Source organism: Hesperophylax consimilis, unplaced genomic scaffold (assembly GCF_061612785.1).
Source record: "Hesperophylax consimilis isolate HC1 unplaced genomic scaffold, BYU_Hcon_1.0 scaffold_33, whole genome shotgun sequence".
NCBI lineage: Eukaryota > Metazoa > Arthropoda > Insecta > Trichoptera > Limnephilidae > Hesperophylax > Hesperophylax consimilis.
In genome coordinates this window covers 815,652-830,335 of record NW_028301263.1, presented here as the reverse complement: position 1 = coordinate 830,335, position 14,684 = coordinate 815,652, and the positions used below count along the sequence as shown (strand labels likewise).

Sequence of the window (14,684 nt, the reverse complement as noted above, 5' to 3'; positions counted from 1 at the left end):
CGCAAATTACTCGCCACGTTATGAACAAAAATGCGAAGTCCAAATTCGGCAAAGTAAATTTCTTCTGTTTGCAGAGTCGTAGTTAGTTTCAGAGTATTTAGTTAAGACCCTTTTACGAATGTTCATAATTTACTTACCCCAGTAAACAGCGACAAGCACACTTGACAACGGCTATATTATTACTCTAAGCAACGGCCACATTCGAACAATGATCTAGGGTTGTCACAACCGCTTTTTTTCCTATTAATAATAAAATAATGTAATTATCACTTTTAATTAAAATTAATTTACGCGAATTATTTCAAACATTATTTCATCACAATAATACGTAGCATTTACATTATTATTTGCTCCCTGTTTTTGTAGATACTCTCAGTATCGCCCCAACTACTTGAAATGGCTTTAGGCGTGTTCAGTGACCAGATTTACATAGCTAGGTACTTCTCACCACCACATAGCCAGGTGTGGGGTATTATTTGGGAGTATTTTGTCGATGAAGGTGCTTTTTATTTATTTTTTGGGTATAATATTTGCATAAACATTTTTTTAGGTACATTTAAGCATCATAATATGTCTGCAAGAAATTAGTAAAACAGTATTATATACACCGACATAATAACAGTATTCTAAGACTATGCATAATATTATTAAAAAATATACGAGTTATACATATAAATTATGTATATATAAATATATACGGACAATGGAAGAAATCAAAAGAAAAAGACAAAAGGGTTAATAATTAAAGTATATTTGTGAGAACAGCATCCAATAAACAACTTACAGGGGTTTAAATAATGTACAAAAATAAAAGCACAGTTTAAGAGAAAACAACATGTACAATAGTTATATTATCGATACTAAATAAATAATAACAGCTGAATAAAAATATATTTTAAAGATGAACCAACATAGAAAGAAGGTATTAATCTGTTGACTGTGATGACGCCCGTGTCCGTGAGAAAAATTACAAATCATAGATATGAAGGTCTCCGTAGTCGAGGGGTAACGCTCTCAACTAGCAAGCGGGAGGTTTCGGGTTCGAAACCCAGCGTGCAAATAAAAATTTTATTTGATTAATTTGAATTATTTCACGATTTACTAATTAAAAATAATTTAAAGGATGTTTGCGGCACGTTCTAAAGTGGAAGATAATATATTCCAACGCCGTCAAAGAAGCTGCGTTTATCAAATAAAAAATATTTCCTAAAGAAATATTTAGCGCAAGCGATTCTGGCCGTATTATTCATACAGTTCCTTTGTAAACACGGGTTAAAATTGATTTTAAAAAAATCTTCGATTTTAGTTTGGAGGACTCCGGAGTCCCTCCCACAGTTGATAGGTTAATAATTGAATATGATCGAAAACAACGTAATACCATAGACATATGAATATTAGTAGACCTGCCCTAAGTGATTAAAAGCGTATTATCCCCACTCCCCATACCGGTTCCATTGGAGCCGGCTGGGCTCGCGTATGGCCTCAAGTGAAATTTGAAAACGTGACGTCATCATTCTTGTGCGAACTATGGTCGAGGCATCATCGGTTCATTTTACGAAATAACACGGCAAAATGTTGTCTTGTGATATGAAAACTTGTAAAAATAGATGTGAAAAAGAGAATAAACCCAATTGTCGTATTACATTCCATAAGTAAGCATTATTTTACTTTATTTTAAGCTTATTCACACCGTATTATATGGATCAGTTTTAGAAACATATACTATCACATCACAATGTAGCGATTCTCAAGTGTGCTCATCGTTGTTTACTGGGGTAAGTAAATTATGAAACATTTGTAAAAGTGTCTTAACTAAATACTCTGAAACTAACTACGACTCTGCAAACAGAAGAAATTTACTTTGCCGAATTTGGACTTCGCAAATTAGTTCATAACGTGGCGAGTAATTTGCGCTCCCATGTAAAAATGTCTATTCATTCAAAAGCAGATTTTACTTTTAAGAAGTAAATGGTGATATTATAATGCGAGATGCCTATTTACTGTCAGATTGATTTATTGATGAATCACAGTCAGCTTAACCCCCTTCGTTCTTCAACAGTTGATTTTACCCCTGGCCATTATCTTCTCGTCTATTAATTCCTATGTCTGTGCGTAATACGACAATTAAAACAGAACATACATTGTCTAGTGAGGCGGGTAACTAACTAACATTAACTAAATATAATTCAATAAACGCCCGGGTTGCCGGCAATTAAATTAATTAATATATATTTTTTATATAGAATAGGTGCTGAAATTTCCAATTTTATGTCCGGGTTAAATCTTCCCCATAGGAAAAACTAAACCCTTTCACACACTTTTCCACAAATTATCATCTAGTCAATCAACATTATGCAAGTGCATTATATAAGCAATATAAATACAAAACAATACAAGAACAACACGTCAACTCACCAGAGATCAAATGGGAAAATAATTCACCGACTCCAGATATTTTCATATCAGAGGGATCGGCTCGGTAGAACTCTATTATTTGTTATTATTTCTAATACACCTATGTGTAAATGGTAAATTAATCTTTTACACAGATGACATCTGCACAGTTTCGCAAATGAATATACCAAAGATAACATAACAAGTAAAGATTTCGATGCATAAAACCACAATTTTCAATATCATTTCAAATAATTATTTTTGGTAACCTATTGTTTATTACTAAACCTTGTGTAAAAATGTAAACAACACGTACCCGTGATATGTATAAAATAAAATTAATAAAATATTAAGTAAATGAATATAGCAATTTCAGTTCCCAGAAAATAAAATCGCTTTCGTATAAACTTGTCTTTTCGACTTCCCTGAATTAGACATCAATTTTGAAAAATAATGTAGTCTAACATCGGTATATTTGTCAGCAATAGCTCTTATAAGGTCGTGAATGTGATTTTCGGTAGGAAATTGATCGAATTGATGACTGTACAATGAATGAAATAGGTTTGTAGCTAGAAATGCCTTTAAAATTTTACCTACCATCCAAGATTTTTTAAACTTTGGTGAAATAACGGTTCCTCCACTTTGTGCCAGAAGTTTTTTTAAGAGGACTTCTGTTTTCCAACAAACATCAATTACATCCTTTGAAGGATAAAGTAATCCACCTTTATCTTTAATTACTATCAATCTATGTTCAGGGTATATTTCATTGGAAAACAGAGCGTTAATGCACTGATTGCAGCGTAGTTTTTTTCCTAAGTGTCGAACGATAAACCCTGAAATGTATGTCACAACAATGAGGTTCAATTGAACCGTAACTAAGTCTTGGCTTAAATAATTATCTATTTCGTCAAAATAACATATGCTATCGTCATTGTCGCTACAATTTTCAAAATATGTACCAGATGTAATATTTATTCTTTCTACTGCCGATGAACAGTTTAAAACTGAAATTTGTTCAAACGGAATACAATTGCCTGTTGTTGTTTGTTTTAGTTCCATTATGAACTAGCGATTTTTTATATATAGACATAAATTGCCGAGCTGTTGGGTTATTGTTAAATCCTCCAGCCGATCTAACGTTGCAAAAAAATAATTCTAAATGGTCTTGTGAGCATTTATACAAAGGTATGTATTTTAATAGTTGCCTCTCTTCTATTAAGGTATTGTACAACCGTTTTGTGCTTTCTATACAAATACAAAAACCGAGGAAACCTGTTTTTCGATTCGTATTTATAATATTTTTGTTGTTTGCTGCAATGCGTATATTTTGTAAGTAATATATGGCTTTATTCAAAAAAATTATATTTGTATTGTAATTTTCAGCATTTATCGGCTTTTTAAAACCAAATTGATGCAAATTACGCAAATTTAAAATATCAAATAAATCATTTATCAGTCTTAAAAAGAATACGGTTCCTTCTACACCATCAAATTCTTTTAGTTTTAAATCGTTTCTACAAAATTCTAGAGCATTAGCACAGCTATTGCTAAATAATTGTGAGGCCAAATTAACCTTCATTTTGTTGTTATGGAAATCAATATGAATTGGCCTTAATTTATTTGCGACGTGGAGTTTTTCACGCACCTGAATCTCATTCAATTTACAAAGGTAATTCCAATTTATTTCATTTCCTTTACTATCAATCAATATCTTTTTGGCTTCGAATGCATTACGTACTAGCTTCAGCATGTGACAAGCGTCAAGAAAAATAGCCACTTCCTTTTTCGTAACCGGATGAATGAAGGATGGTTTCAAGTTATTACTCTCTAATGAACAACCGAGTATCTTAGCCATAGAAATATTTGAGGGACAACCATCGAACGTCATGGACACAATATCAATACCCACTTTGTCAGCTTCCTCTAAACACTCAAGCACGAGGTCAGCTCTTTGCCGACCAGATACGCCATCCACAAGAAAGTAACCAACGGGTACTTTCCAATTGGCGTTTATAGCAACAATCATGAAAACGAGTGCCTCTTTTGCAACGGACTGACCATGATGGAGTTTGTCTCCGCCAAATCCAAAGTCTACGTAGCCATGATGATTATTTCCATCCCACTCCACAAGTTGCCTTATGGCCATCTCGTCTATGACCAAATTGCAAACAAGTTTATATCCTGTAGTCGACGCTTTTAACTCCAAAGCACGAAAAGACTCTTTTGTAAAACCAGGTCGTCCATCAATCACTTGAAGCCATTTACACAATGTTCGTGGGGCAGGAAGGCAAAAATCAAAATATTCTCTAACGTACTGATAAGCTTTGGGAGAATAATAGTTAAGGGTAAAAGCAAATACTCTAAGTGATGCGGAATATTTTCTAGGTAACTTAAGCTTTTGGTTTTTTGTTTCTACTCTTTTAACGAGCTCAAAACATTTAGAATTAGCTAAAATATCGCCATGTGAGGTTTGATTTGATTTACATTTTTCCAGTTTGCAAGTAAGTTGCGAGATTTTACGTTTATAAACAACGTTAATTTTTTTCAATTTTCTAATTAGTAACTTACTTTCTAATAATAAGTTTTCCATTTTTTTGCAATTGACTTCAATTGCTTTATTTTTTTGAGTGGTTTTTGATATTATAAGTGGTTCTTCCATAAAGACGGGTTGGGGCTCCTGAATCTGCGGAATAGAGACATAATATTATATTTTTAGGTATAAAACATTAAATCGGTTACTAGGTGATCCGCGCACTACATTATAATACAATATGTTTTTGAAGTCATCAAAGGTCAATAATCAATTGGTACTCACAATGCTTTCTGGAATAGGAGTGGGTAACATACAACTGACGAGCACACATGACTGTGCAGCTGCAGCTACGGCCTCGATCTCCGTGAAGCACATAGTCATAGGTTCTGGTTCGCATTCCTTTTCGTAACGAGAAAAAGTTGACAATATTAGGTATATAGTCATTATTGTATTTCAAAAATGTACATATTTATTACAAATTTGTGACATGCACTATCTATAAAATATTTATTTAAATAATGATTAAATATAAGAATGAACTCACGACATGTGTGCTGTGTAGAGCAGGTGAGCAAGAAACAAGAGAAAAATCAGAATTCTCTTGTGGGTTCATCCAATAAGTATTGTTGGCCCTTTCATCAGCTAGAGAAAGACATACATATGATTTCTCAGAGAAGTTGTCGCTTAATTTCTGAAATGGATAAATAGTAAAATTAAAATAATTATATGTAATGAATAACTACAAAAAATAATTATTAGTCATTAAAGAATTAATATACTAACGATAATTCTTTCTGTAACAGGTGACAAAGAGACCGATGGGATCGCACCTACACGTAGCACACGTGTGCCATGTTTGTTTATTATAAAATCTGTCTCTTTGAAATGTTCTGAGCAGATACGAAGGTTACGAACACTTGTCTGCTCACTTTTACCGGATGAAAGCCGCCACATTGTCTTCAAGTCTTCTTTTTTGGGAAATCTTTAAGAAAATATATAACATTTCACTTTTAAGAAGATGAAATTATACACAAACAGCTTTTACCAGCGATTCTTAAGAGTATTTGTAGTAAAAATTTGGACATCATTTTGCCGTCCGATAACACTTTTTCAATTAAAAACAAAAAACATGTTTTTCTATCACACATCGCCACTCGGTATAACCTAGCGCATTACGTGATATGCACTCCTTCTCGTTCCAGCAGTACCGTACATACGAAACAACGCGCGTACCTAACACGTGGTCCGTTGCGACGTGTGATAGTATGATCCAAAGATAATATATGATCGGTGGCGACGTACGATAGAAAAATATAATATTTTTAATTTTAATAGATAAAAATATCATCGGCCAGCAAAATGACACATACATTTTTCATTCCAAACATGCTCACTGTATCTACATTTTACTTCCAAACATACCAATTTTTCAAAATTGATAACCAATCATTTTATCCTATATTAAGTGTTGTTTATTAATTGTGTAAAATTATTATTATTAATAACTATTAGTAATAACGCCATTAAAGTGGAATAAATTTAAAAATGATTGGTTTATTATCCTTTATTAATACGACGGAGTTCCAACAAGAAATAACACATGAAAAAATAGACGTTCCAAATGATACTATTATACAGGGTGTATCGGCAAGTACCCGACAAACTTTAACCAGCTATTTATTGCTCAGCACATTTGGAGTAAAAAATATTATGGGCGCTTTGCTGTCCGATAACATTTTTTTTCCATTAAAAACAAAAAATAAATAAAAAATCCACACTCCGTCACTGTCATTTGCCTTGTTTCTCGCGTTCAACAGCTGTTATTAGCAAGTGCGTCAAAAAGTGTCCTCGCTCTTTCGTACACACTAAATAATAATAGTTAAAAATGAGACGAATGGTGCTGTGCCATTTCGTTGTGATTGTAAAAGCGCGCCAACGTAGGTACATAGTACATTATTCAACGAAACTCGAACAAAATATTGCCAGACGGGTTTTCAAACTTAGACAAAGGATAAAACATTGGTGACATGTGGTGAAAATATGAATAGTAAATTTTTTATTAAAAAAAAATGTTACCGGACAGCAAAGTGCCCATAACATTTTTTACTCCATATGTGCTAAGGAATAGCTGGTTAAAGTTTGTCGGGTACGTGCCGATACAACCTGTATATATTTATATATATCTACTATACTATTATATATTTTATATTATTTAAAATATATAGTTAGCAACTGCTTGTATCAACCAAGAAAACTTTTCAAATTATTTATAAAGAGCAATAATTAAGTAAAAGTCAATACACTAGACAAAACAAGAATCGCATTTAATAAATCTGCCTATTTCTGACTGTCCTAAAACAGGTTTATCTCCTAGTTGGACAGCCAAAGATCACTGTAATATGTAATGTTTTTTTTTTAAATTAATAAAAAAAAAAATATATATATATATATATATACAGGGTGTATCGGCACTAACCCGACAAACTTTAACCAGCTATTCCTTAGCACATTTGGAGTAAAAAATGTTATGGGCACTTTGCTGTCCGGTAGCATTTTTTTTTCAATTAAAAACAAAAAAAATTAAAATTTCCACACTACATCACTGTCATTGGCATTGCGTTTCGTGTTAAACAGCTGTTATAAGCAAGTATGTCAAAAAGCGTCTTCGCTCTTTCGCACACACTAAATAATAATAGTTAAAAATGAGACGAATGGCGCCGTGCTATTTCGTTGTGACTGTAAACGTGCGCCAATATAGGTACACACGTGCATTATTCAACGGAATTCGAATAAAATATTTGCCAGATGGGTTTTCAAACTTTGTCAAAGGATAAAACAGTGGTGACATGTGGTGAAAATATGAATAATAAAATTTTTATTAAAAAAAAACGTTACCGGACAGCAAAGTGCACATAAGATTTTTTACTCCAAATATGCTAAGGAATAGCTGGTTAAAGTTTGTCGGGTACGTGCCGATACACCCTGTATACATATTTTATCAAAGCGCAAAAGGCGAAGGCACATCCCTGATTCTTGTGGACACGGCTTTGTTGTTCGCGTCCATCGCGTGATAGTATATGTTTCTAAAACTGATCTATATTATACGATGTGATAAGCTTAAAACAAATTAAAATAATGCTTACCTATGGAATGTAATACGACAATTGGGTTTATTCTCTTTTTCACTTCTATTTTTACAAGTTTTCATAGCGCAACCGACCATTTTGCCGCGTTATTTCGTAAAACGAACTCGACCGTAGCTCGACGCTAGTTCGAACAAGAATGATGACGTCACATTCTTTTGATTCATGGGAAGCCATACGCGAGCCCAGCCGGCTCAATGGAACCGGTATGGGGAGTGGGGATAATACGCTTTTAATCACTTAGGGCAGGTCTACTAATATTCATATGTCTTTGGTTATACGGGAAGATTTTTTAGAATTCATCCACGTAGAAGATGTTTCAGCTCAAGCTTTGGCAACGACTATTATATCACATCTCTTATCACATAATTTGGATATGGATAAATGGATTGGTCAAGGCTATGATGGCGCTGCAGTGATGAGCGGCCGGTTACGGGGCGTAAGAACAATAATCGCAGAGCAATACCCGAGAGCGCAATTCGTACACTGTGTTGCTCATGTTCTCAACTTAGTTTTAGCGCATTCATGTGAGATACCAATAATACGTAACTGTATCGGAACCATTAAGAGCGTAATAAACTTTTTTCGCCTATCACCGCTTCGCGACGGACTTTTGAAGAAAATTGCGGATCAAATTAATTTATCTCATTCAACGCTTATCTCTCTTTGTGAGACACGATGGACCGAGAAACACGTGGCTGTCGAAAGATTTGCAGAAATGGTTCCCGTTATATGCGAAACACTTGGGGCACTTCAAGATGCTGCTAGTAGCGACGTCGCTACTCAAGCATACCATCTTCAAATCGCTATGGATAACAGCCAGTTTATTGTTTCTTTAGTTATACTGAGAAAAGTTTTTTCATATACAGCAAACCTTAACAAAGCAATGCAGAAAGTCAATGTCGATTTGACCAACATTTGCGAATATACAAAAAATGTAAAAACGACTTTACTAAATGTTCGGAACGAAAGTCAGTTCGCAATTCTTTTTGAGCAACCACAGCAGATGAGTTCAAGCAATATAGTAATGCCAAGAATAACTGGAAGGCAAACCCTGCGCAATAATATTGCAGCAGAAACTGCCGAAATATACTACCGACGAAATGTGTTTTACCCTTTCATTGATCATGTTATTACAGAACTCGACGCTCGTTTTAAACCACATGAATCGACGATCGAAGGAATTCAAATGCTGCTACCTGAAAAAAACCAGTAATGACTCCAGGATAAAAGAAAATCTTAACAAGATTACACAAACATTTCTGGGTGGGGAAAATAAAGGCACAATATTTCTGAGTGAATATGAGATATGGCACAATCACTGGAAATCTGTAGCACAAAAACCTGCAACTGTGATCGACACCATCGATAACTGCGATGATCAGTTTTTCCCTTTAATAAAAAAGCTTCTAATTATTTTAGCCACACTCCCAGTGTCCACTGCAACCCCTGAAAGATCTTTCTCTACATTAAAGAGGTTAAAAACTTACCTAAGAAATAAAATGGGCGACGAAAGACTTACTGGTCTGTCTGAAACAGATGTGACAATTCCCATACAATCTATTTTTCAGCCACATTTGAAAACTACAGATAATATTTTATTTATTTTAGTACCGAAAAATAATACTCGTAATGAGTTTATCGCGAACGAAAATTTCACTGTTCTATCACTTATAATAACCAAGTAATTAAATTAACAAAAGTAATTATTTTATGCGGGCACCGCCAGCCGAAATGCCCGAATCCGTGTTAGAAGGAGACAAACATATGTGCGAGCCATATGTTTCACGTGCACGCTATTAGCCCATTCCTACGGTGTTAAAGTGGTCAGTAAAAATGTCAATTTGCGCGGCTTGATTTGTTATTCTGATAGAATGTTCGTTTTGCTTTTTTACGAATGTTCCAGTATTACTCGTCGCAAGGAACATTTGCGGTTTTGGCACGCAGTAAAAAAGGCAAAATTAACTGTATAATAATTATAGTGAGAGCGGTTGTAATTATTTAGAACTTTCTTAAATCTGTAACTATCACTAGCTAGACGCCCGCCAATTCACATTCTCTCATTCATTCATTCAACAGTCGATTGTCTGCCGCGGTTTGAAGTGACTTTTTTCGATTTTGTACAGCATTGTTATTCCATAAAAATGAGGCGTGCCCTTTATAAGAATCATCAGTATTCCGGGAAAAGAGTGAATCCAAGACTAAGTGCGAACGGGATGAAACGTCAGCACGGCGAATCGGAATACAGGTAAGTATTATGAAATTATTTCAAAATATTTTATTATTTTTTAAATATTTTCTCGGTACCTACCTAACTAACTAACCATCACGCTTGTTATTTTATGACCCATGTCGCTCGTTTGGTATAGGGTGATTCATATTTAATGTTGCTCAAAAATTATACTCCTTTAATGCTTTTATATTATATCTTTTAGTTCCCACAAACACTGTCGCGGAAATAAAGAAAACAAGTGTTCGAATGACGAGACCCAGGAGGATAAATCCAGGACTGCTTCTCTGAGAGAAAGATGATGAATTAATTGGACAAAGTAGACCAATTCAAGCTATCGGACAAAATATTAAAACAAACATTGAAAGAAAAAGGATCTTACAAAAAAAAGAAATATGGACAGAATATGTGAAAAGAATAAAAAATAAATAAATAAGTAAATAAAAAATCTTTTACTATCGTCGTTCCCGCCAGGCATCGTGAGTTCAATTCCACAGCTGGCTAATTCCTCCATCACGACCCAGGCAACGCTTTCCGCTTACTGTGATGGCAGTTTTACAACTAGTTTATGGACACCGTGTATAAGATATTTGTACAAAAAGTTCACCTTTCTGCCCTATAAAGGATTTACTATTATTAACATGACATGTTTGTCATTTGTGAACATAAAATATACCCATTTACAAAATACAAAAAGTTTTTTAATGTGAAAAGGCGACTTCATATGCACACTGTAGGCATCGTCTTTGTGGACACTCATATATTACGACGCACGTGGCGAGCTGATTTCAAAACAATGCCTATATTATTTATATGCGAGATGATGTTATGATGTTCGAGAGCCCTTTCTGACTTGTGCATATGACAAATTTGTTTCTCCGTCTGGCAATTCTAACCACTTCGTTGGTTTGATGAATGCGCCCCATAGAAATGTAAGAAAAAGTGTAACCTTTTGACTTATTCGCGAAATATTTGTAAGCAAGCAACCGCGCGAATACATGGTTACTATGTAGGTATATACCTACATCGCTTGGTATGATTATGTCCATTTAGCAAAAGCGGCCTTTAAAAAAGAGGTCCAGTTAACGCCAGCTCCCGGCACACATACCGTTGTTCCTAGCCGGCTCCTTTTATAAATTATTTAATCTTCCCAGGCATTGATTTAGTTTAGTGAATTGAACAAACCTCTATCTCGTGTCTCTTTCATACTCATGCGAAACATCGTAAATTTTTTGAAATGGAGTCTTTTTCGCAAATGGTTTTGGTTGGGTAAATAAAAATTTCCTGTACCAACGCGCGCGGAGCTGCGTGAAATGTCATTTGTACGTATTTTTTGCAATGAAATTGTGTATTTTTCAGCCGTTTTCTACGATTATGTAATTATAGGTACCATAAAAAATTTATACAGATTAATATTACTTATATACGTTCGCAAACCAATAATTCATCTCAATATTATAAAGCATAACGTGTTAAAAGTGTTTTATTAGACGATATTGAAAATAACACCATCTATCGGCATAAAGTTTCGAAAAATGTTTTGAGATGGCCCTTAATGAGCGTACACCGAGATCTGGCGGTGCAACTTGATTCCGAAGAAATTATTAATCAGTTAGCAATTAAACGTAAAAGACTAAATGTATTACTTTAAAGTAGTGTCCGACCGAACTTTCGGTTTCGGTTTCGGCCTAGTTTCGGCCAAAAAACGAGTTTCGGCTTAGTTTCGGTTTCGGCCGCCATCCAGCCGAAACTACGGCCGAAACCGAAACTGAATTCGGGAGATTTCGTCCTGCGGTCGGACATGTTCGGTGCACTGAACTGCGAGCCACGAAAACACTTTTTATTTTCATTATATTCAAATAAGTATTATTGCATTAAAAATATTTTGTCATTGTAGGTAGGATGGTACTTTTTAATTTTAATTATATTGTAGTTCATTAAAAAGAGTGCCATACAAAATGACCAGAGTTTAGAGGAAATTATTTTGTTCTTAAAATGAAAGAGTATTTTTTGTTTAGTGTAGGTAGGTACCTAAAGAAATTAGTTCACCTAAAAAAGTAATTTTGTTTTCTACCTTTTATTTTATGTTATTCGTTAATAATGTTCACACAGGTAATACCTAGATACTGTTTATTTTTTTATATTATTTACGAAGAAGTTATAACTTATTTAAAAAAGCACAACCATTTATTTGAAATAAGGAATGATAATTTTTAATTAATAGTAGTTGTAAAACAATGAATCTCGTGTCAGTTTTTTTTGTTTGAGAGAAAACTAGGTACATTTATTTTCATGTATAACTTGAATTTACAATATTTTGTTCGTGTTACTGTAGGTAGGTAGGTAATTTTTAATTTTAATTATATTGTAGTTCATTAAAAAGAGTGTCATAATAATACGACCAAAGTTTAAAAGAAATTATTTTGTTCTTAAGATGAAAGCTCTTCATTTAGCTTGAGAGAAAACGCTTATTTTTTTCATACATTAAGTATTATTTGCATTAAAAATATTTTGTTATTGTAGGTAGGATGATACTTTTTGATTTTAATTTTATAATTGTAGTTCATTAAAAAGAGTGCCTTACAATATGACCAAAGTTTAGAATAAATTATTTGGTTATGTGATTAAATAAAAGGTGTTTCAATTTTAAAACAAATTATTTGTTCTTAAGATGAAAGAGTATTTTTGTTTAGTGTACCTTAACAAATTAGGTATAAAAAAAAGTTATTTTGTTTTCCACCTTTTATTTTATGTTATTTCTTTTTTTATGTTATAAACGAAGCGATTTTATTTAAATAAGGAGCGATAATTATGTTATGTTTATTTTTAGTTCAAATATCAGAGACTGAATGATTTATATATATAATATTTAAAAATAAAGGCTGATTGATTAAGACTGACTTTTTTTTTCACGAAAACATGACCTTATATATTTTTTTTTAATTTGCGGACCCCCCCCCTTATCAAAGCTATACAGGGTGTATCGGCACGTACCCGACAAACTTTAACCAGCTATTCCTTAGCACATTTGGAGTAAAAAATGTTATGGGCACTTTGCTGTCCGGTAACATTTTTTTTCTTTTAAAAACAAAAAAAAAAAAAAATTTCCACACTCCGCTACTGCCCACAGTATAGGGGTAAAATAATTGGCAACGCCGCGCTACTGTCATCTCTTTCACACATATTCTGTCTCAAGTCCCGTGTGGCTCCCGCCACCCCGTCTCGTATTAGTGGTCAGTGCTGTTTTGTGAGTTCGCCTGTCATCAAGTTTCTAGTTTCGTTTTTGTTTTGTTATCTAAGTTTTTACTGTTGAAATATGCCCCTCAATTATCCACCTGCCGAGCAAGCAGATATTGTTTTTGTTTATGGATTTTGCAATGGAAATTCACGAGCAGCCGTAAGGGAGTATCGCATGAGGTTTCCTGGAAGACGCGTCCCACACCATGCTACCTTTGTCCAGGTTTGTACCCTATCAATTGTTTATTGAAACTATTTTCATTCATTGATAATGCCAAAAAGCGCTTTTAAAATTTAAACTGGGAACATTAAAACATAACAAGGGGCTACCAACTTTAAAAATGTAAATTGTACTTTTGATTTGTGTTCAGTGGTCACTAAACGTTCTAAAAAGTTGATTAATTTTAATCTCTAATAAATGCATCATTCACTGCAATTGAATTCACTCCCTTTCTTACTATGTGATTATTTAAATTACTTAAATTCAATTTCACCCCTGTGAATCCAAGATATCAACCATACCTAGTTAAGAAAATTATAAATTTAAACACTTTGTTATACATTTTACTATAAAAAAATTAAATAAATGAAGAGAAAACCTAAGTTTTCTGATATGTGCCTAAAATAAGTGTTCTTTAAAAATAAAATGAGTGAAAAAGCCCGCGATCGTTTATTTGACATTTACTACTGAGCTGAATAATAGTTGCAGTTGTTATTTGTTGTTTTTTTCAGATGTATCAACAATTGCGTGACTGTGGCATCGGACGGATTGAAGGCGCCGGCGCGGCGGAGGACACAACATTGTTCCTGTGGCAGTTGAGGAGAGAATCCTGCAAACTTAAATAATCAAATATAACAAGACTACACGCTTGCATTGAAAATAATGGTAGTCACTTCGAACAAATGCTCCAATAAAAAATATAACATAAACTACATGTCCGCATTTTCATTTATTATTTATTGGTAAAATTCTCACAATGTCATTCATTTACACATCAATATTGATATTACCTACATATCAATATTTAATCAAATCTGTAGAAGAGTATGCCCGTCGGCATTCAACAAGTTTTTCGACAAGTGTGTCGAAAAGCGTCTTCTCTCTTTCCTACACACTAAATATTAATGGTTAAAAATGAGACGAATG

The 14,684-nt window shown here is 33.8% G+C and overlaps 1 protein-coding gene and 1 long non-coding RNA gene across 2 annotated transcripts; one reads left to right on the top strand and one right to left on the bottom strand.

The window, feature by feature from the left end:
- Positions 1 to 5,194: 5,194 nt before the first annotated feature.
- On the bottom strand, positions 5,195 to 8,324 carry LOC149409211 (uncharacterized). The gene is made up of 3 exons (XM_089650025.1): positions 8,071 to 8,324; positions 5,711 to 5,909; positions 5,195 to 5,326 (listed from the first exon to the last, which is right to left on the bottom strand). Exons 1-3 carry the CDS (start codon positions 8,148 to 8,150, stop codon positions 5,195 to 5,197), a joined length of 411 nt encoding a protein of 136 aa, XP_089506151.1. The 5' UTR covers positions 8,151 to 8,324.
- A 5,107-nt stretch (positions 8,325 to 13,431) lies between these two features.
- On the top strand, positions 13,432 to 14,404 carry LOC149409210 (uncharacterized). The gene is made up of 2 exons (XR_016305235.1): positions 13,432 to 13,760; positions 14,270 to 14,404. It is a non-coding gene; the product is annotated as an uncharacterized LOC149409210 (long non-coding RNA).
- Positions 14,405 to 14,684: the final 280 nt, after the last annotated feature.